The 22,439-nt window shown below is 49.4% G+C and overlaps 1 protein-coding gene across 1 annotated transcript; it reads right to left on the bottom strand.

The window, feature by feature from the left end:
* Positions 1 to 2,589: 2,589 nt before the first annotated feature.
* Positions 2,590 to 20,710, bottom strand: LOC136660301 (uncharacterized). Its single transcript, XM_066637428.1, has 10 exons — positions 20,676 to 20,710; positions 19,292 to 19,348; positions 17,012 to 17,156; positions 14,471 to 14,577; positions 10,605 to 10,732; positions 7,632 to 7,725; positions 5,720 to 5,770; positions 5,235 to 5,379; positions 4,215 to 4,318; positions 2,590 to 2,792 (listed from the first exon to the last, which is right to left on the bottom strand). Exons 2-10 carry the CDS (start codon positions 19,338 to 19,340, stop codon positions 2,650 to 2,652), a joined length of 966 nt encoding a protein of 321 aa, XP_066493525.1. The 5' UTR covers positions 19,341 to 19,348; positions 20,676 to 20,710; the 3' UTR covers positions 2,590 to 2,649.
* Between the last annotated feature and the right edge of the window lie 1,729 nt (positions 20,711 to 22,439).

The raw sequence follows: 22,439 nt of genomic DNA, 5'->3' as shown, positions 1-22,439 counted from the left end.
CACACACACACACACACACACACACACACACACACACACCATAATGCCTCAGACTGCTTGAGGTGACGATCATCATAACTTTGATTGCAGCCCTGTAAAAAAATATTTTGCATTCCACTCAATTTTGGACACACAGCCTTCACTGCAAAGAACTTTCCTTTCTTTGGGTTCTGCTCATGTTTGACTCTGGGGAGACAAAGAGGAAAAATTCCTGCCTCTCTCTCTCTCTCTCTGGCTTGCGGTCAGTTCTTTTGCTCCCAGATGGGTGTTGCTCCAGCATGAGTGGTCTTTTGGTGTCCATAGTTTTCTCTGCATTCCACCCCAATGGCACCTCTGAGAACAAGGGTGCACCTTTTGACTAGCAGTGCCAATGTTGGGGTGCGAGAAAGCTCTGAGGGTCAGATTATTAGTTATAGAATCAGAGAGTTGGAAGGTACCCAAAAGATCATTTAGTCCAACCCCCTGCCTGTAGCAGGAAATATCCTTCTAGAGCATCTCCAGCTGGTGATGGATGAGGAGCACTTGCAGGATGGATTTGAGTCTCTTGGGAGCCATATCTAGCCCTGGGCCTCTGTAGTAATGTAGAAGCTCAGAAGTGGAAGGGACCTTCAGGATCACCCAGTTCAACCCCTGCTACTGCAGGCTGTCCACAACTGCAGAATTCCTGATAACCTTCGAGCAGAGCCTCTGCTACAAGACCTGCCACAATGGAGAGTCTACCACCTTCTGAGGCAGACTCTTCCCACAGTTGCACACTTATTTATTAAAAAGATTTATACACATCCCTTCTCCAGTGCTCAAAGCAGTGAACACACTGTACCACCAGGAAGTTCTTCCTAATGTTCAATCAAACTTGGCCTGGTTGCAGTTTAAGCTGATTTGTTCTGGTCTGGCCCTCCAGAGCAACCAAAAGAAATCTGCTTCGTCTTCCACATGACAGCACCTCTAATTAATGGATGGTTATCATGGCCCCTATAAACTATCTGTTCTCCAAACATGCCTCAGTCCTTCCACCTGTCTTCATTAGAACAATCTCCAGCCTTCTCACCATCATAGTTACCCTTCTCTGAACATGTCTGTTAATATCCCCCTTAAACTCGGTCACCCAAAACTGGGTCACCCAGAACAGGACACAATATTTCAGTTGGGGTCTGACCGAGTAGCCCAATTCTAACTAAAATGGCTCCTGTTGATGCAGCCATGCCAGTGGAGTATGTGCGGCATCCTGCAGTGGGGAGGGAGACAGTGGTGGGGGCTTTCTCAAGGTAAGAGAACATTTGTTTGCTTGTCCTGGGCCAAGCCTCCACTGCCCCAGTGGGTCTCCTCAGATCTGTCCCAGCTATTTTGCTGGCACAAGTCCGAGGAGAGTAAGGGAGAGGGGAACAAGGGGAAGGAATGGGGATAGCATCCTGGCACATGCCAATGCAGCCCGCATTTACTCCTCCCTCCCCCCTCTTCTGCCTCCTGCTTGCCCCTCCACCCCATTCTTCCCACCCACACCATCAACTTAACTGGGGCCAGTGGTGGGTGGCTCATCTGTTGACATGCTAGCAGTCTTGTGCTATACACTGTCACAGTTTCTGCCAGGGGAACACTTAGCTAGGTTTGGGCCCACAATCTGGATCCTATACTTCTTGTCAACGCAGCTGAGAATTGCATTTGCCTTCTTGGCTGCTGTGTCACACTGCCGGCTCAGTGTTTAGCCAGTTGTCAACTAGAATGAGTTTCCTTGGTCTTATGCCAGCTAAATAGGTCTGAGGAGACCTGCTGGAGGCCAGGTAGCCTAGGTGGTGGTTACAAAGATTTTTACTTACCTCTACTGAGTCATCTAGTCACCCTTCCCTGTGCCCTGTAGCATGTAGTGTACAATTGTTACCCTGCACATGTCAGATCTTGTCTGGTCTCGGAAGCTAAGCAGGGTCAGGCCTGGTTAGTACTTGGATGGGAGACTGCCTGGGAATACTGGGTGCTGTAGGCTTATACCATAGTCTTTCGAGACTGAAGGTTGCCAATTCAATTCAGTACTGTTAGCAGCAGTTCTCTATGGAGTTCTCTATGGAGAACTCGTGCAAGGAAAGTGCCCTACAGGTAGACCACAGCTGCGATACAAGGACATCTGCAAGAGGGATCTGAAGGCCTTAGGAGTGGACCTCAACAAGTGGGAAACCCTGGCCTCTGAGCGGCCCGCTTGGAGGCAGGCTGTGCAGCATGGCCTTTCCCAGTTTGAAGAGACACTTGGCCAACAATCTGAGGCAAAGAGGCAAAGAAGGAAGGCCCATAGCCAGGGAGACAGACCAGGGACAGACTGCACTTGCCCCCAGTGTGGAAGGATTGTCACTCCCGAATTGGCCTTTTCAGCCACACTAGACGCTGTGCCAGAACCACCTTTCAGAGCGCGATACCAGAGTCTTTCGAGACTGAAGGTTGCCAACAACGTTAGCAGCACTGCGCTCTAAGGGTTGGTGGGAGGACAGGATCAGACCCCAAGTCTTATTTTTTGTTTTCTACCCTGAACAACCACAAAGCATCAACATTTCTATCACATCTAAGTTGCGTTTAGAAGCATTTACATTTTATTGTTTTGTTTCTGGAAGGGCTCCTCAACAGCCCAGGCAGCTGAAGAGTCCTGAGTTGGTGGAAAGCTTTCACTCAGTGCTGCTGCGGTTTGTCCGTGCAGAGGAAGTTGGGGTAAAAGCGGAAGTTCTTATTGTAAGAGGCCAGGTTGTCTCGCAGACAGAGAGCAGCCGCCTTGTCGCATTCACAGATCTGCGTCTTGCACCAGCTTCCTTCACCTGTCAGCAGAAAGGATGCTTCGATCACATTTTTAGCCCTCTTTTCCTCCAAGGAGCTAAGAGGAGTCCTCTTGACACACTCCCTGTGAGGTTGGGGGGGGGGGAGGTAACCGGCCTGAGACTACCCCTGAGCTTTGAACTTCTTCTCTGACACCCTCAAGTTTAGTCCAAGCCCCCTGGAGTTGGAAGCGGAGCAAAATGCCACCCTCCTCCCTGGTGGCACACCAGTTGCCTCCCCTTCTTCCTACTTCCTGGATTCAAAGAGGAAGTGTGGAGGAGAGGCGAGTGGTAGGCTCTTCTCTTCTGCTCTTCCTCTTCTGCTCCATTCCCCTTTCCTTTTTTAATTCACAAATTAGGAGGAAGAGGAAGAGTGACAAGTGGAGGGGGGTAGATAGAGCTAGGTGGAGGCACTCCCTCCTGTCAGCCCACCTCATGAGGTAACTCCCTCAGTCAATCTCATGAAATGGTCGGTCCTGGACACCAACTGTTGCGCTATACTGCTTCTCTGGAGTCATGTCCCATCAGGCACCTGTCAGCTAGTAACAACCTTCCAGTAGGATCAATTACATGACATTATCTTTCTTGGGTAGGAATATGTGGTAAAACACCTGCATGCTTCTTTCAGCCCCCTGGATATCTAGAAACAGGAAAAGCCACTTGGTCCTGGGTTATTTTCCATGCCTTGCGATTACAGGGACATTTTTGTCACCCACAGAATAGTTACGACTGGCACACTGGGTGCATGTCATGCTCTGATGCTTGATAAAAATAGCCTCTGTGCTATTTACATACTGTCATGTAACTTGTGGGCGCTCACCATGGACACCCAAATCCGTGTGTGTCTTGTTTTGCATGCATTACATCCCTTCCCCCTCAACTCTCCCTCCAGACTAGGGAGGGAAGACTGTGAAAACTGGGGCAGCTATATCATAGATATGGAATCAGAGAAGGTGAGAGTTGGAAGAACATAAGAAGAGCCTAGCTCTATCAGGTCAAAGGTCCATCTAGTTCAGCTTCCTGCATCTAGTCCATCTTCACAGTGGCCCACTCAGGGAGCGTACAAGGCAACAAGAGACCTGCATCCTGGTGCCCTCCCTCACATCTGGCATTCAGAGACAGCCTGCTATTCAGGAGGTTGCATCATGGCTTGTAACCTGCGATGGACTTTTCCTCCATAAATTTTCTTCCAAGGGACCGTTTTCCTCCAGGGTCCCAAGGAATGGACCATGGAGGTCATCAGCTCCAAACCCCTGCTCAGCACAAGTGACTGTAGCATCCCCAACTGCTCAATAACCTCAGCCAAGGGAGAGGTCCCAGCTGCACAAGGTTGATTGTCCCAGTGACCAACTCCTCTTACAAGGGAGGACGTTCTTCTTTGTGCCTAGCCTCAATTTATTTGTTTGAAGTGCCAACCCCACTTACCACATGTGAGGACTCCATCCTCATGCGTGTATTTGTACCTGTCTGCTATGGGGTTACAGCTCCTGCTTATCCTGGCATAACAGTAGTCATGCGTCCTGCAGCAGCTGTGGGGAGAGAGGAGAACTTCATATTATATGAGAGGGTCAACCTGTCCATGTGTAAGGAGACCGGGTCGAACATGACTACCTCAGACAGTTGCCTCAAGTGGCGGATTCATGAGGGGGCCTCTTGTCCCTTTGCCATTCTTCCTATTTTGCAAACAGGGGAATGGATCAGAAGATGGATATGGGCTGAGGGCAGGGAAGCCTCAAGTCCCACAGGCCCTAGGGAAAAGACCACACTTTGGTTCCTCAGACAATCATCACCCTTCTAGCTGGTTTCTTCTGCATTTTGGAACATTCCATGTGCATCTGCACATTGTTTGGCCACCAGATTTGACCTTGCCAGCAAGTCTATCCTAGGAGACCCCTGACTTGGGGGATCAATAATGTGTTGGTAATGCAGAAGAGGTGCCTCCAACTTCAGTTCCCCTTGCAAATGTAACCTGGAAGTGGCATGGTAATTGAGGTCCAGGTGTCCTGAGTGATCAAGGAATCCTTTGCTGAACTCTTGGCAGGGCACAAAACAGAGGCACCCATCTCCACCCATGGATGGGCTGTCAAGAGGTATCATAATACAAACGAAGGCTCTGGATGAGCTCATCCCACAGTAGCCTCTATGCTGCCCTATGGGAATTTGAGTATAAAAAGCAGGGTTCCAGACCCTTGTGTCACCCACCTTTTCTCAGTTCTTACTGCATCTATGAATTGCTAGAAGATCTTTATGCCCAGGGAACATCTCACCACTCAAGGAAATGCAGTGTGGATGTTACATTATTGTGTGTCACCAGACTGGGATGGCCACAAGGGCTCCCCTGGATCAGGCATCTGATGGGGGCAGAGGGACAAGTCCAGACTAGAATATCCTGGAGAAAACAAGTGTGAGAAACCAGACGAGTAAGGTCTAAAGCCATCAAATTACCGGTCAGTGGCATCCTTGGCAACTCCTTTGCCACCAAGTCCGCAATAGCACCCGTATGTGGTATAGTTTGGTAAAGCGCTTTTTCCAGTGAGAGCTTTGATCATGTCTCCAAACTCTTGGAGGCTCCCTTGGACCACAAAAACACCTGCAAGGATAGTTCCAGAGGTTAGCGGCTGGTCATCCAGCCTCTTCTTAAAGCCCTCCAACCATGAACAGTCTACCACCTTCCACCACTACCATTCCACCACCAGACTGTTCCACCACCGAACACTTTGTACCAACAGGAAGTTCTTCCTAACATTTAATCAAAGTCTCCTTGTAATTTAAACCCGTTTGTACTGGTCCTGCCCTCTGGAGCAACCAAGAACTGGCAGAGGCTCTCTAGAGCTCCAGGCAGAGTAATTCTTTCCCAGCTCAACCTGGAGATGCTGCCAGAACCTTCTAAGTGCCCATCCCAAAGGCTGTTGGGTTAATTTTTTACTTACAGCAGGCCATGAGAACAACGGATCCCAGGAAGTGCTTCATCTCATAAGGACCTAGAAAAGAGACAGTATATAATATCATTTATGAAGTTATTTGATTCAGTATTGGCTTGGAAGACTGTTTGTGGGGAATGGGGAAAGGGAAGAAAAAATAGAGAAAACTGAGGAAAGGATCACAGGGGGTAGAGAAGACTCAACATTTGTACAGCGATTTCAGGGTGTGTAAAATCCTTCACACATATTATCCTGAGGATACAAATCCAAGGAAGAACCCCTGTACAGACCTGAGGTTACCTAAGGCCACTGAGCAGGGTTTGTGGCAAAGTTGAGATTTAAAGTCCTGAAGAAGTCCTGAAGATTCACAGCTCAGTCTCTTACTGCCCATCCTAGCTCACGCTGACGACAGCAGAACAGAGGTTCTGTAGTTGCAAACAGCCAGAGGGAAACACACAGACCGGTGGCCAGGTTGAAGCAGTCACTGCAAATGGTGGTGGTGGTGTCTGTGGCCCATTGCCACATGCGAGCACAAGTAAGAAAGTGGGTGGGTGGGTTTGTAGTGGGAAGAATGGGCAGGGAGGGGGAGGAATTGGGAAGAGTGTCTTGGCAGCGGGGGGGGGGGGAAGAATGTGGGAAGGAGGGATGGATCCTGGTAGCAGCCAGTTGCTCCAGGATCTTATTCCTGGCCTTTCTTCCCTTCCTCAGGGAGGGAAGACCTGGTGTAAACTTACACCCTTGTATAAACCTGTAAACCAGGGTGTAAACTTACACCCTAGTGTAAACAGACAGAAACCCATTGGGGAAGTGAAGGCTTATCCTAGAGTAAGGGAACTTGTGTTCCCTTACCTTGAGGGATCCAGACCTCTTGTGTTTCTTACCTTGAGGGATCAAGATCTTTGCCCCTTCTCCTCCCCCCCACAGGATGGAAAGCATGACCCATTGGTGTGGCTGCGTCAGCACTGAGAAACTGAGTTAGGATTGGACTTGTAGTTAGTCACAATATGGCACCGATTCATTCGAACCAAGTTTTTTCATACGTTTGGGTCTCTGATTCCCTTTACATTCCTAAAAGAACTGCATGTATGGAGTTTCAGGAAACCCTAGAGAACTAGAACATGTGCGGAGTGGCACAGCGTACCAAGCCCAATGCCAATTACTGGTGAAAAGCTGGAACAGGAGGGGACTGAGGAAGTAGAACCACAAACAGGAGAGGTGGGAAGGAGGGACAAACAAACTGAGTAGGGGGCAGACACTTATAGTGTAGTGTGCAGCCCCTACAGGGGTCTCAGGAAGCCCCAGGACTCCTAGGAGCACACTTGGAGAAACACTGCCTTAGACCAACCAAATATAAGCTCAGAATGAAACTTCGTTGAAGCCCAGAAAACTAAAGCAGCAAGCATAGGGAGGAAGACCTTGAACACAAGTACAAGACAGATCTTTCAAGGCATCAGGTGAAATCTAACAGAGGTGGAGCAAGGTGAGCGTAGTGGGGGAGAGCTACTATTTGAGGGTCAAATTCCCTCTCCAATAGCCATCTACCTACATCCCAAGACATGGAGAAGAGAATCATCATTGATAGGCAGGTTGAGAAGGAATAACCCCTGAAATACCCCCTCCATAACACACCAGTGAAAGAGGATTTGGATATGATCAGCTGATAGTTATTGCATTTTCTTAAAACTGCCACAGTCAGGAGCAGCTCCAAACCTCCTGGCACCTGAAGAGACACACACAATGCCACCCCTCCTTGCTTGGTGGCACACGACCTGCAGGCCTCTACCAGTTTCTCCTCCTCTCGCTCCCCAGATTTGAGGAGGAAGAAGAGGGGAAGTACAGAGGAGAGGGGAATGGTGGGCTATAGCAGAGGTCTTCATCTGGTTGTTCAGGACCCAATAAAGTCAGTCAAGAAGCTACTTACTTCCTTCAGCCTTGCAAAACACCTTGTAAATGGAGCTCACATCTGATGTCTCTTGCTCCTTCTCATTGACATTTACAGCTCTAGTCCTGAAGGCCTGGCCACCAGCATGTCACACTGGCTGGAGCACTTAACAGGAAGCAATGAGGAAACCCCATTTCCTTTCTAGCAGGGGAACAGCACGTTTCTTGTCAACAGGAGCACTCTGCTGCAACTTTTCCTGTACATGCCTTTGGCATCTCACCATTAACTTGCTTCTTATTTTTCTGTGTCTAGTTTTTTAAATATTGCTTGTAAGTTCCTCCATCCTCAACCCCCAATCAGGTTTGTTGCAAGAGGCATGCACCCCTCTAGTGTCTGGATCCCCCTTAGCCCCAAGGTCATTTGTGCTGTGTCGGCTTGAGGAATGATGTGTGGGCTGATCGTGAATCATGGCATTGCCCCCCCCCGATGGTGCAGTGATCTGCCACTAGTCCTGAGGGCATAGTGGACCATTTGGCCAGGTGGACTTCTGAGAAACTTGAGGGCCTTGAGCTAGTGCTCAACAGAGGCACAATCTCTGATGTCCCTCAGCAGAGTAGTAGTAGTAGTAGTTGGCAACCTTCAGTCTCAAAAGACTATGGTATCGCCCTCTGAATGGTGGTTCTGGAACAATGTCTAGTGTGTCTAAAAAGGCTGATTCGGGAGTGACAATCCCTTCTGCACTGGGAGCAAGTGCAGTCTGCCCCTGGTCTGTCTCCCTGGCTATGGGCCTTCCTTCTTTGCTTCAGTCTGTTGGCCAAGTGTCTCTTCAAACTGGGAAAGGCCATGCTGCACAGGCTGCCTCCAAGCGGGCCACTCAGAGGCCAGGGTTTCCCACCTGTTGAGGTCCACTCCTAAGGCCTTCAGATCCCTCTTGCAGATGTCCTTGTATCGCAGCTGTGGTCTACCTGTAGGGTGCTTTCCTTGCATGAGTTCTCCATAGAGGAGATCCTTTGGGATCCGACCATCATCCATTCTCACGACATGACCAAGCCAATGCAGGCGTCTCTGTTTCAGCAGAAGAGAAAGTGTGGCAGAGAGGAGAGAAGACTGGTGGGCTAGAATGTCACACACTCTCCCCCTCCTTTGGTACTTCCTCTTCTGCTCCATGACTCTTTTCTTTTCAAAATCCAGGGAGCACGAAGAGTTGGATGAGGAGCGAGGTGTGTGGAGTGTGCTCCCCCAATCCATCTCATTCAGCCTCATGGACAGGCCAACCCTGGAAGCTGGATTCTCATATTTTTTGTATGGAAGCAAGTTTCATCCATTTCAATGGGATTGACTTCCAAGTATGTTTGCTTGGTGCTGCCCCCATGAAGGGAGCAGGGAAGGTCTTTTTATTGTCAGATGGCTGGTCAACCATTCCTTAGCTGCACAGAGTACAGATTCATTCAAGCCCCAAGGGGCTTGGTTCGTGGTTGAGCTGAGGGTTGGGAGTTGGGCTACTGATCGTTTCCTCTTAAGTATATATCGAAAGAGATAACAGCACAGCTTGCCAAATGGGACCTCACACACCTGGGGCAAGGGCAAAAAAGAGGGCAAAATAACAGGGTGGAATATGTGTCAGTGCTGAAGCTTTCCTTCACTTGCAAGTGGTGCATCCTGACATTTGGAATCTGATGCCATTGGTTGATGTGGTTCTATAGTCACACTGCTATGTGCTGGGTGGTGGATCTGCAACCTTGTAGGAATGCCTGATGATGCCTGTACCTAGGTTCTGCCCATTGATTTGTAAATATGGTGCCGATTACAGAATGCTTGCAAGTCTCCAAGTCATCCTTGTAGGATGTGGCTGTGTTTTGGGACACTGTGTCCCACTGGCAGCACCAAAGGGGGCAAGAAGGGACTGTTCCACTTCACATAAGGAGCTCACCCCGTAGCTGAACATCTTGGTAACAAGAAGGAAAGGCACTTTTCACATAAAGAGTCCTTTATTATTATCAAACAAAGTATCAATATAAAAAGCATCAATATATACATAAAGCAGCGGCCCTTGGGCTAATTCCTGTTTTATGTTGAGGATGGGAGCATGGATGCAGAACACACTGCTATACTGTATTTTGATTTCAGAAATCTAACCCGTGGGGCCAAGTTTAAGAGAAGGTTTTCCATTCTTTGCCAGAAATGCACTTTGCACAAGGGCACAGATAATTAAAACAGCCCTGCTGGATCAGGCCTGCGGCCCTTCTAGGCCAGTATCCTGCTTCCTACAGTGACCCAGCAGATGACTCTGGGAAGCCCACAAATGGGAGATGAAGGCAACAGCACTCTCCCACTGCTGAGCAACTGGTCCTCAGAGATAGTTTGCTTCTGGTGCTGGAGGTTCCACCCAGCCATCATGACAAACAGCCATTGATAGGCCTTTGGTGCTCCAAGCATTTCTCTAAGATTTCAAAGGCATCTTACAGCCCAAGTCAAGCTGGGCCAGGGGGGTCAGGACAGGGGCAGCTCTGGGTGGCAGCAGCATCAGCAGGATTCAGAACCTCCATTCCAGCCCAGACACGCTCCATGAGGCCTCACAGATCCACACCAGTAAAACAACTGGCGTAGATCCGAGTAGCAGATCTAGGGAGCACAGAGGAGGTAAGTAAAATTTTTCTTTTTTTTATCTCTTCCTGGTCCCCAGGCAGCCCATGGGATACAGCTGAGGCTGTATCAGTGGTGCTGCAACCTGCAGACCAGCTGAGGATAGGAGTGTATTTTATATAGTATATAAATGAGGAATACATACAGTAGTATACAAACTGCTTCTTTAAATGAGGTGATCCCCAGTGAAATCTGCATGTCCCCCCTTTTTTGTTGAGGGGATCCCAGTGCCGACCACTTCCTTCAAGCTTTGCGACCGTCACCACTTTAAAGGAAGTGAACCTTTTGCTCTTTTTGTCTTTTCTGCAGAGGGTTCCTAAAACATGACCTGCCCCATCCCATTTTGGTTCCAGGTTAGCACCGAGGAACTTGACCTTGACATAAGAAGTTTGGAAAGTAGGTGTAAGCATCATTGTAGCTATCAGAGTGCGTTAGCAAACACTCGGCAAGGATTCTGTCGCATTCACAGTTCTGTTTCTTGCACCACGTGGCACCTCCTGAGAATAGAAGAGTCAAAATTAGGGATGTACATAACAGCCCCACTGGATCAGGCCATAGGCCCATCTAGTCCAGCTTCCTGTATCTCACAGCGGCCCACCAAATGCCCCAGGGAGCACACCAGATAACAAGAGACCTGCAAGGCTTCCTGGGAATTGTAGTTAAGAACATAAGAACAGCCCCACTGGATTAGGCCATAGGCCCATCTAGTCCAGCTTCCTGTATCTCACAGCGGCCCACCAAATGCCCCAGGGAGCACACCAGATAACAAGAGACGTCATTCTGGTGCCCTCCCTTGCATCTGGCATTCTGACACAGCCCATTTCTAAAATCAGGAGGTTGCGCATACACATCATGGCTTGTACCCCATAATGGATTTTTCCTCCAGAAACTTGTCCAATCCCCTTTTAAAGGCGTCTAGGCTAGACGCCAGCACCACATCCTGTGGCAAGGAGTTCCACAGACCAACCACACACTGAGTAAATAAATATGTTCTTTTGTGCAGGACCCCCCCCCCCCCGAAATGTGACTCATCTGATAGGAACTGAAGTGCAATCTGAACTTAACTCCACCCTGCCAATGCAACCACGGCAACAGAGCATGTGCTGCATCTTGCGGTGGAGGGGGCAGTAGCTGAGGTCTCTGAGGTAAGGGAACATACATTCTGTTGTGCTGGGCAATCCTCCCCTGCCTCAGTGGGTCTCCTCACATCTGAGCCAGCCTATTTGCTGATGCAGAACCGAGGAGAACAAGGGAGAGAGAATGGGGGAACCGGATAAGATGCTGGTGCATGCTAGAGCAGTCAGGATGGATTCCTCCCTCTCCTATTCCACCTGCCGGTCCCCTCCCCACCAGACTCTTCCACATTCCTCCCCCACCCTGCCCCATTCCTCCCACTGCCCACCGCACCACCAACTTGCTGGTGCTGCCAGGGGGAGGCCTTCCCACCTCCGCCACACACTAGCGCAGTGGTGGACTCATAGAATGTGCAGACTGTATCATGCCACCAAGCTGACATTTCCACCTGCAGGATGTGCAGGATGTGCATGCTGCTGGCAAAATGCTTCATGAGGATTGGGCCCTTGCTGACATTTCTTTCAGGAATTTCAGTTATTTTTCTTTGGACAGAACCCCTGGATTCTCTTCAAATTTCACATTTTTTTTTTAACATCAGTGCCAATCCTCCTCATCCTTCCCCCACAAGCATGCCCTCCGCCAGCCAGCACTTGCAGCTCCTCTCCAGCAATGCACAGCAGCTGCTCAGGGCAGCAGAGAACATACAATTGCATGCCAAGCACCTTCCCAATGACACAGAGTATTCTGATACCTGAATTAAACCATATTTAATCACTTGTTTGCAAACATAGCTGTTTCTATGTGCACCTAAGGACCGCTCTCGTGTAAGAATTCCTTTTTTGTTCTTACTCCCACAGTTGCTTAGAGTAATTTTACTACATGGAACTCATGTAACCCATTTTCTGGAATTCATTCACTGCTTCCTCTCCTCGAAATAGTGCCACACTACATACTACACGCTACAAGTGCACCTGTACATTATTTTTCCCCATGTGTAGAAAAAGTAGCTAGGGGGAAGGGGATGTGGAGATTGACAGCCCAATCCTATGCATGTCTACTCAGAAGTAAATTCATCTTTAGGGAGGAAGCACATAAAAAATATTTTATTTCTCCAATAAAAAAATGGTTTATAAATAAATAAATAAATAAATGATTAACAAGTTATGAGTTCCTGCACCTTTTTATTTACAAAAAAAGCACTGTCTATTACACTTGCAAGACTTCATGGGGCTGGTGCCCCCCCCCACCTCCTCCAAGAATTGGGAGAGGGGATATGCCTTCTCTCCAGCAACACCCCATGGATGAGATGCACCCTCTCAGAGGTTTTCAGCTTACCTGTGTCTCATTGGAGCTGTTACTAGCTTATATGTAGCTGAGGCTGTGACGGAAGACTTCCCCAAGTGGAACAGGAAGACCTCCAAGGTCCAACCATGGGGATGATGTGGCCAGTGCAAGCCCAAGATCTCCTGGTGCCTGAGAAGAAGTACCAAATGCTTCCCACCCTGCCTGGGGATTTGCCAGGCTTCTCTGACACTCTAGTCCAGTGGCTCCCAAACCTACCTGGATCACAGCACCTTCCTTCATGACGGCCTCTTCTTCCTGGCACTCCTAGGTAATGTTGTCTTGGACCATGCAAGATCTTGTGTGATCCTCTTGAGATTTTGCAAAAATCACACAAGATTGTGGCACAATCCAAGATGGTAGCACCTGGGAGAGCTGGAAGAAGCACCGGGGACATCCTGCAGCACCCCTCTGAGTTTGCCACTGTGTCCTCGGGTGCCATGGTGGTTTGGGAACCACTGCTCTAGCCTACCTCTCTCCTCCACACTTCCGTTTTGTCCCTCATCTTCCTTTTCCAGTGCTGGAAGGTGGGGAGGATCAGTGAAAGCAAGAGGATGAACAGAAGTGGGCGCCCCCTGCTGGTGTGCTGCCTGAGGTGACAGCTTCAAATGGCCTCATGGATGGGCCAGCCCTGCATGCGGCAGTGGTGGAATCTGGAGTCAAGCAAGGCTCTGCACCAAGTGGTTACTGATTGCCTCTCCCTTCACTTTTCAATTTGGAAAGTCTTAAGTTCTCTTATAAGCCCATCTGAAATTGCCTTCCACTAGGTCAGGCGTGGGTCAATCTTCCTGGATATTGTCCCCTCTGACTCGGCAGCCACTCTTCATAGTATCCTGCAAGTCTTTCTCATCTGAGATATTTTTCCGAAGCTTTAACCTGGATGGAAACCAGGATCTCCTGCATGCCAAATGGGGCTCTGATACCCAAGAACTTTGCACGTGCCAAGCATAGACTCCGCAGCTCGTCCATCCCAGCTCAGCCCTGCTTATCTGATTATGTCGGCAGCACAAAGAACATGCAGCAGAGTGGGAGATTTCAAAATCTGGCTCAATGCAGACTTTATTTGCATGCCCCCTTGAATGCTAAAAGGGGCACAGTCATAACTGCAGGTTTAGTTCAAAGTCAGCTTCTAAAATCCATGGGCATGGTTGTACAGGATCCATAGGCATGGCTGTACAGGCCTTATTGAAACACAAGCCTCATTGAAACACATGAAACACATGGGTGCAGAGCAGGAGATCAGGGCCAACCTGTGATCTCTTGGTTCCTGAGGCAGAGCACCAAATGCCATTCCCTTTACCTGTGGGTGTGCCTGGCACAACTGCTCCCGCTTCCTGGATTCATACAGGAAGAGAGGGACAGAGTGGAAGTGTGGAAGGAGAAGAGAGTGATGGGCTGGAGCATCTCTGACACTCTAACTCACCACTCTTCTCCATACTTCCTCTTCCACCAGGTTCCCCTTTTTGTTTTTTAATCCAAGAAGTGTAGGAGGAAGGAAGGAAGGAAGGAAGGAAGGAAGGAAGGGGGCACCCCCCCACCAATCTGCCACCTGAAGCGACTGCCTCAGTAGGCCTAATGCATGGGCCAGCCCTTCCAAGTAATGCTTCCTAATACATTTCAGTGTAATAACAAAGCACACACTTCTCCTGAATTCGGGGCATGAGAGAATGTGGGGGCTTTTTGCCGGCACCAGGGGACAATCCTTCAGAATGGGAAATGGGCTTCATTTCTGTCAGCGCTTCAAGGGGGATGTCATCTTTAGAAGCACTGGATTTGGAGTAGAACCCACAACAGCATGTGCAGCGCCAAAGCCAACTTACCGCAACGCACCTTCCCTTGCAGGTAATCATAGCTGTAAGTGTCAGCTTTGGGGCGACACCTCTGGCGCTCCAGGCTTAAATAGCAGCAGTCGTGCTGATGGCAACACCTGAGGACCCAAAAGAGCAAAAGATGCAGCACAAACAAGGGAGGCATCCTTGTCGACAAGGGAGTCGAGGGGACATTCTCCCATTCCAGATCACTTCCTCACCTCTGAGAAGTTTCAGCTTCTGGAGACCTCATTGGTTTTTGGGTTTTCTTTTAATAGGGAAAGGAATAGTTGAGAAAATGGCAGCTTCACACACATATGTTTCTCCATATGCTCCATTCTGCCTCAGAGACCCTACTCTGCATTCAAAGAAAACTGTCTTCTACCAAGTCAGAAATCTGACTCCCATCTATCTCATTATGATCTAAAGCAGGGTTGTCAAACATAAGGCTTGCAGGTCAGATGCGGAAGCAATTTCTCTGGCTCCTGTTATAATTGGGCTCTCCCAGCTTCAGAGGTGGACTTACCCCTCCTACTCCCAGAGCAAAGGTCCGCGAAGCCGCCCCCACAAGATACCGTCCCCTGCGTGGGAAGCCGCCCCTACCTTTGGAGCGTGATGGAGCCTCACGCAACCACAGGACCAACTGGGGAAGCCTCAGAACCTAACCAGGAGGAGGTTGGTTAGCAGAAAGGAAGCCTTCTGATGCTTTCCTGCGGTCTTAAACTGCACTTACGGAAAATTGGAAGTGCAGTCTCCTACCACGTCAGGAGCCTCAGTGAGGCTTCCCGCATGGTCCTAGAGTCGCACGGTCTCAGCACCCGGGGCATTTGCCCTGTTTACCCAGCAGTAGGTCTGCTACTGCCCAGCTTGATAATTGGGCTCGCTCATATCTTGAAATTATGAGTGAAATTTGCACATTTTCTCTTCTGTTATGGGTTTCTATGTGAGAACAAAGTGTTCATTTCTGGCCATCATCTGCTTATCACTTCCTGCTTAATGATGTCACTTCTGGTACTCAGCAGTCACCGTGAATGCTATTCGGCCTGCTGCATGAAATGACACCCCTGGTCTAGACACTGACTGGCAGCATCTCTCCACAGCTGGAGAGACGGAGATGCTGCCAGGCACTGGGACCTTCTGCATGCAGAGTGGCATCTCTCCCATTGAGCCACAGCCCCTTCCTTTCTTGACTGATGTGTGGTGGATGACTACATGGGACATGCCTTTTAAGCTGCGGCACCAATCCCATCAAATGCCATCCCCACTTGGTTCCTCCACTGCTATTGGGTCTTTCACTGCCTAAACAAGACATGGTGTTTCTGGGAGATTGTTGGGTGGGCTGATTGTCTGTTCTTGCTGAGAGGGAGGAATTTATTTCTGTTCTTCATCCATCTCTAGCTCTCCTCCTTCTCCTCTCTTCACTTCCTGGATTTGAAAAGGAAGACAGGAAGACAGTACAGGAAGTGTGGAGGAGAGGAGAGAGGGTCTTCAATGCTCTAGCCCAGTGTTCTTCAAACTTTTTCTCCCATGACTCAGTGCCCTAACGTCACACACTCAAGACCCTATTCCTGTGTGTAGTCTGAAAATTATCTGACATGCAATAAAAAACAAGATAACAGGTAAGCTAATTTAAAGCTTTTGATTCATTACTCAAGATTTCTGTATGAAATTAAGGAAATTTTGTCCAGGATCCAACCTGGGACTCCACTCACTTCTGAACATCTGAAACGGCCAAGCTCCTGGCCATCTGGCTTTTCCACGGGGGGGGGGGGGGGCAGTGACAGCAGCAACTTGGGGCCTTACCAGTGGGGCTGCCTCCAAGGAGGCTAGGGGTTCAGGAGTTCCTCTTTGATTGCAATCAGGTTGGTCCTGCTGAAGAAGCCATGTCAGGCAACTGACATCTGGTGCAAGGGGAGCAGAGCTACTATCAGCAGGCCCCAAAGAAGCAGAGGCACTGAGTGCTCACAGGATCGGGGCTTGGGAGACTGTCAGGAGGAAGGGGTGGAACAAGGGGGTGGAGATGCTCCATTATAACCCCTGGCTAGCTGGTGATAAGGACAGTCTGGAGGAGGCTGGTTAGCAGGTAGGATGCTGGCCAGCCAGTGATCCTGAACAAGGCTGCTGGCAGGGAGGAGGACCAGTGGGTGAGGGAACCCTCTTCCCTTGCCTACCCCTGAGGGAACTGGATCCCTTGATAGGCTGGGAGACTGGAGGGAGCCCAGCCACAACCTCGCGTGATGCCCCAATATTGGTCTTGCCAGAGCCAGTCCCTCCCCCAACAGCACTGACACCTTTATAATTAAATATAAAATAAATCAATTTAAAATGTACCCATCTATGGGCCAGACATGTTCAGGATGGAGGCAAGAGGGATGGATGATCATGCCGGGTAGGGGGCAGATAGTGGCCACTTATGGTGTGCTTGTGGAGCCCTTGAAGGTGTCCCAGGGAGCCCCAAGGGTCCTAAGAGCACACGTGAAGAAATGCTGCCTTAGACCAGCCTACTTTTGATGGATGCTCATTTTTGGTGGCTCCTGTCATTTGTCATCTTACCAATCAGTGAGATCCTTTGGTCTTCCTTCGCCTCCAATTCCACAGTGGCACCCATAAGTGGAGTAATTGGGGATGGCACTTTTCCCGGTCACTTGCTTGATCATTTTCTTCAGTTCCCAAAGGCTTCCGTTGGCTACGATGGCACCTGGAAAACAGCAGAGAGGGAAGGGGGGGAGTCACTGGGGGGTGGGCTCTTTGGATCTTAGGGTGGAACTGTCTGTCTTGCGGCCCACAGTGTATTCCCAGCCCCTCCTCCTGAAAATGTTAATGGGAAGATGGATGGGGGCATCTCCAGGGAGGAATGATGTCAGGCAGGACATCATCCCATATTCATACATGAATGAGACACATGAATACCTGGCAGGTATGTTGGTTTCAGGCAAAGAAAAATTATTTCTCTTCTACCCAGGCTGCTTGCAAAGCAAGGCACAAAAACTCAGACCCAAAAATTTAAAAGGCAGTTTACTCACAGTCTGATGCAGACTTATACAAACATTTTTCTCACATCAAGATTCTTAAAACTAGAAGACCAGGAGCCCTAAATAGCTGCCCCTGGATGCATGTAAGTATGCTAAAACAAAGGTTAAAAGCAGAGATTAAAATACACTCTCCTGTACTGCTAAGGTCAGCAGACAAGAAGCTATATATAGACAAGGAGGAATCACCAAAGGGACACACCCTTTAGAAAGACCATTAAAGGGACCACATACAATTTCATTTTTAAAGAACTAGATACTCAACTGATGACTACTACTCAGTGTTGTTATTCCCCAACAAGGTGTATATATATGTATATACTTACAAGGTCTGAATTGGCTTCAGCTTCCTGCAAAGATAAATCTTTCCACCATTTCATGTGTGGTGCTAATGGTAGTTCAGGCAATGATGTACCAGATGTTGTCCCCACTTACACAATGATGTGCCAGCCTCTGCTCCTCCCACTCCCCTATGTCCTAGCTCAGCATTCCCTTCTCCTCCATATTTCCTCTCCCTCTCAGTCCCCTTAAGAACATAAGAACAGCCCCACTGGATCAGGCCATAGGCCCATCTAGTCCAGCTTCCTGTATCTCACAGCGGCCCATCAAATGCCTCAGGAAGTGCACAAGACAGCAAGATACAACCTGTGTCTTGGTGCCCACCAAATGCCCCAGGGAGCACACCAGATAACAAGAGACCTCATCCTGGTGCCCTCCCCTGCATCTGGCATTCTGAGGTAGTCCACCTCAGGAAGTTGCACATTACCCATCATGACTTGTAACCTGTGATGGACTTTCCTCCAGAAATTTGTCCAATCCCCTCTTAAAGGCATCTAGGAGAGATGCCATCACCACATCCTGCTGCAAGGAGTTCCATAGACTAACTGCACGCTAAGTAAAGAAATATTTTCTTTGGTTTCTCTTTTCTAATCCAAAGAGAAGGACGAGCATTGAAGGCAAGTAGGTATACAGAGATGGGCACCCCCCCCCACCAAACAGCTGTCTGAGGCAACCACCTCAGTTGGCCTTGTAGATGGGCCGGCCCCGACTGTCCCTGACAAAGAGAGGCAGATGGAACATATATGGGTGTGTTTGCGATCACACTCGCTGGCCTTGTTCCAACCACTGACTGTTCACCTGATCTGCAAGCTGCACCCTTGCAGTCACTGTTCAGGAGATCACGTGAACACAGATGGGAGGTCAGGAGCACAGTCCTGGGCACAGTCTTCCCAATTCCCCCCCACCAAACAGCTGTCTGAGGCAACCACCTCAGTTGGCCTTGTAGATGGGCCGGCCCCGACTGTCCCTGACAAAGAGAGGCAGATGGAACATATATGGGTGTGTTTGCGATCACACTCGCTGGCCTTGTTCCAACCACTGACTGTTCACCTGATCTGCAAGCTGCACCCTTGCAGTCACTGTTCAGGAGATCACGTGAACACAGATGGGAGGTCAGGAGCACAGTCCTGGGCACAGTCTTCCCAATTCCCTGACTGCACATTCAACTGGTTATCTAAAAAGGTGGTTCCCAAACTGTGAACCATAAAAGTGGTTCCCAAACTGTGAGCTGTCGCTTCCCGGGGAGCCGCGGAAGCCCATCAGGGGAGCCACAGAGTCCTTGCAAAACACCCACTGCATCATGCAATGTATAGGATTGTAGCCCTAGTGGGGAGCCGTGGCCAATGGCCCAGTAGGTCAAGGGAGCCACCACTAAGGCATTTTCCTCAAGGGGAATCACAATGATCTTCACTCATCTACTTTGGGGAGAGATTGAAATGTCATTATCTGAAGAACAGACACTTACTGCAAGACAGTAGCAACAGCACCCAGGCAGACAGCATCTTCTTCTCCATGTGTAGCTCTGGAAAAAAAAAATTAAAGAACATCCATCTGAGTTTCCATGGGGGTGGGGGGAGTATTCCACGAAGCGCTTGTGCCACCTAGGTGAGCGGCTGGGGGAATAAGGGTTCATGGGGTCCTATCCTAGTGAAGGTCATGCCATGAGGATGCATCAGCCTCTGAGGGACATTTGCAGATGGAGGTGCCAGGGCCAGCCAGGCCATGATCTTTTTGACTGACTTGTGCCACTGTTGCCCTGACATTGGGAGTGATTGTCCTGGCCAGCTGGGCCACCTGGCAGGCATGTCTCTCACCCACCCAATGTCTCCCCTCTTGCCTCTTTTTTGGAGTAAGTGCGGCAATGGCTGGCTTGATTTTCCATGAATCCTGGTGTTTCCAAGAGCAGAAAATGAGTGCCATTCATTTCTATGGGAATAGCAAATTGCTGGAATGAGGCGCAATTTTGCATAGGGGAAAGCTTGTCATCCCAGTAATGGTGACCCCCTCCCTTGGCACTGGATCCATTGCAAGAAGCCTGCCTTTCAGGGATGGCTCCATTATTTGAGAAGCTTTGAGGAAGGGCTTGCAAGGGCTTCCAGCGATGCCACCAAACTGCTCCCCCACGGTGCCTGCAAACAAGTGCTAGACAGCTGCCACTCCTTCTTCAACACTATGGGTGGCACAAAGGCGGATTTGCACCCCGACTGTCTGGCAGCAGGCAGACTTGATGGTTAACAGTGGGGAGCAACGGCAGCAGATTTGTAAAATTTTGCCAGGGAAGAAGGTCTCCTACTCCCCACTGCCTCCCAATGAGCCAAGCCAGGAGCACAGAGCCCAAAGAGGATGCTTACAGGAGGGCCATGGGGAGCAGGTGGCAGGCTGCACTCTTTCTTTCTCTGGTGCTACTGAACCCCCAGATTCTCCTGCCCTCAGTGTAGCACTAGGAAGTCAGGACATCTGAGCACTCTTCAGTGGGAGAAGATCAGGACAATCCACCACTGTCTCTGCTTCCTCCGCTCTCTCTTGGGAAACATCCCTCTAGGCCCTGGCTTGCCACGCAGGGATGAGCAACACTGGCAGGCCATCATGGTCTCAGGGGTTGCCCAGCGTCTGTTATGAGCCCTGCATGGCCCCAGCCCCAATGTGTGCCCCCCCCCAATGGAGCCACCCTTGCCCATTTTGCATGTGTTGATTTTTCAAAAAATCAGCAATATCAACATCAGTTTGGTATTTTGGAGCTGCCGTAATTTCTTGCTGTGGCAGATGTGGTGTGAGGGTGCCCTGACCTGGCCCCTAACTGTCATCTGCCCGCAAGCCAAGGAGAAGCCCGTGCTTTACCCCATCCTTACCTCTGTGCCCCTGACCTCTTCTGGATGTAGAACAAAAAGCTGCCAACAATAAAGAGGACCTCAACTTACTGCTCAAGCTTATATACAAAGCCTGAGATATTCCCCCCACCCCTCAAGGGGGGAGGGAATTCACATGCAGAACTCATATAGTTGGTGACTTCCCATAACAACATTTTTCTGTCATAGCTTCCCTGGGAAAAGACAGCCACACTGCCCTGGTATTCCCCCAAAAGCACACGTTATACTGATTTGGAGAAGTGAAAGGGCCATGTTTATTCATTGTCCAGTGAAGGAATGGACCAAAATTCAGCGAGTCCTACCTGAATGCTGTGTAGGCACCTAGTCTGAAGGAAGCAGTTGCCTGCCTGTAACCCTCCTTCAGGTGAAGCCACCCTGGCTCTTAAACAAAGGTCACCTTGTGGCTCATCTCCAACACCCCTGAGAAAGGGGGTCAAGGAAGCTGCATTGTCCAGCCAGCCCTGTGCTGGAGGGCCACTAAGGCTAGTCTTCCAACCTAAGCCAGAGGGTCTACCAGCCTGTGGGTCTGGGAATGGGGGTGGCAGCAACATGTCCTCAGGTCTGGTGGGGGAGCCTTTGGCTAAGCCTGTTCCCCTCCCTTTGGGAGTTCAGCAGATGCTGACCCAGGACGGATTCAGAGACACCAACATTGTAATTCCTGTTTCCCAAGAAAGCTCTTGGTCTCCTTTCAGAGCTGCCTTGGGGGCATATGATCTATCTGGGGGGGATCGCTTGTTCAGGTGAGTCCCAGGTGTTTTTTCTCTGCTCCCCTGATACTGTACATCGCACTATGTCAAATTCAGGGAGGGGGACAATCAGCAGCAGAGGCAAAAGCGGTCTACCTGCCAGGAATGGGGGGGGGTATCATTTGAGGAGATGCTTCAGTCACTGGGAGGTCTTGGATGAGGCTTGATTTATTTTGTTCCTTTGCTACCTTTACAAAAAGACTTTGCAGAAGCTGCCAGGCAACTAAAACATTGAATGTCAGCTCTTGAATGCCCTGAACTCCGCTCCAAGGAAGAAAAGACTCCCTTTTCAGGAAAGATCAACTGTGGGGGTTTCAAAAAAGCAAGAAGGAATTGCTTTTTTGATGACATGAGTGGGTATATTTGTGGAAGCCATGGCATTTCGTTCCATATTTTACTTCATTTCCCCTCTGGCTATTTTTGGTAGTGGTATGAGAAATGAAGGCTTTTTATCGTAGAAATATGAAGAAATGAAAGTTTTTTATTGTAGTAATTAGAGCCAAAGTATGGGTGTCATCAGTCAAGAACGCCACAATCAGATCTTCTGCATTTTCTTTCAGAAGTGAAAGCAGAGGCCGGGAATCCCCAGATTAGGATCTTAGTGTTAATGGGGGATGACTTAACCCTAGCCCCCACGCTTTTATTTCAGGATTTTACATCAGATGAGAGGCAGGCTTCGCCCTACGTCCTAAAAAGCATCCCTTTTACAACATGAAAGAACGACCCAGCCTGAGAAGTCCACCTCATGTTTCTGTACAAGTTGCTGCTTGGAAGGACCTATGGAAGGCCAGAGCAGCGACTCATCCAGAGATCCGACAGCGAGCCTCCTCTGATAGTGGGACATTTTGCTGCACCCCCTTTTTGCTGTACATTATGCAGTGTACATTCCCCACCCTGCAGCTGCTGAGATATTGGGATGAAATTAGGCAATGGAGCTGGAATGATGATCATTGCCATGGAATCTGGCCTGGATGCCTTGAAAAAGGGATTGGACAGATTT

The sequence above is a fragment of the Tiliqua scincoides genome, chromosome 9 (assembly GCF_035046505.1).
Source record: "Tiliqua scincoides isolate rTilSci1 chromosome 9, rTilSci1.hap2, whole genome shotgun sequence".
In the NCBI taxonomy this organism is placed as follows: Eukaryota; Metazoa; Chordata; class Lepidosauria; order Squamata; family Scincidae; genus Tiliqua; species Tiliqua scincoides.
Note: the sequence above shows the minus strand (reverse complement) of the source record. Positions and strands in the feature narration are given on the sequence as shown.

Coding starts and splice junctions, on each gene's coding strand:
- LOC136660301 (XM_066637428.1), bottom strand. CDS start 19,340: ATGGAGAAGAAGATGCTGTCTGCCTGGGTGCTGTTGCTACTGTCTTGC. Junction 7,726..10,604: donor ACTTCTTATGTCAAGGTCAA/GTTCCTCGGTGC, acceptor GCTGGTGGCCAG/GCCTTCAGGACTAGAGCTGT. Junction 2,793..4,214: donor GGATGGAGTCCTCACATGTG/GTAAGTGGGGTT, acceptor TTCTGCTGACAG/GTGAAGGAAGCTGGTGCAAG.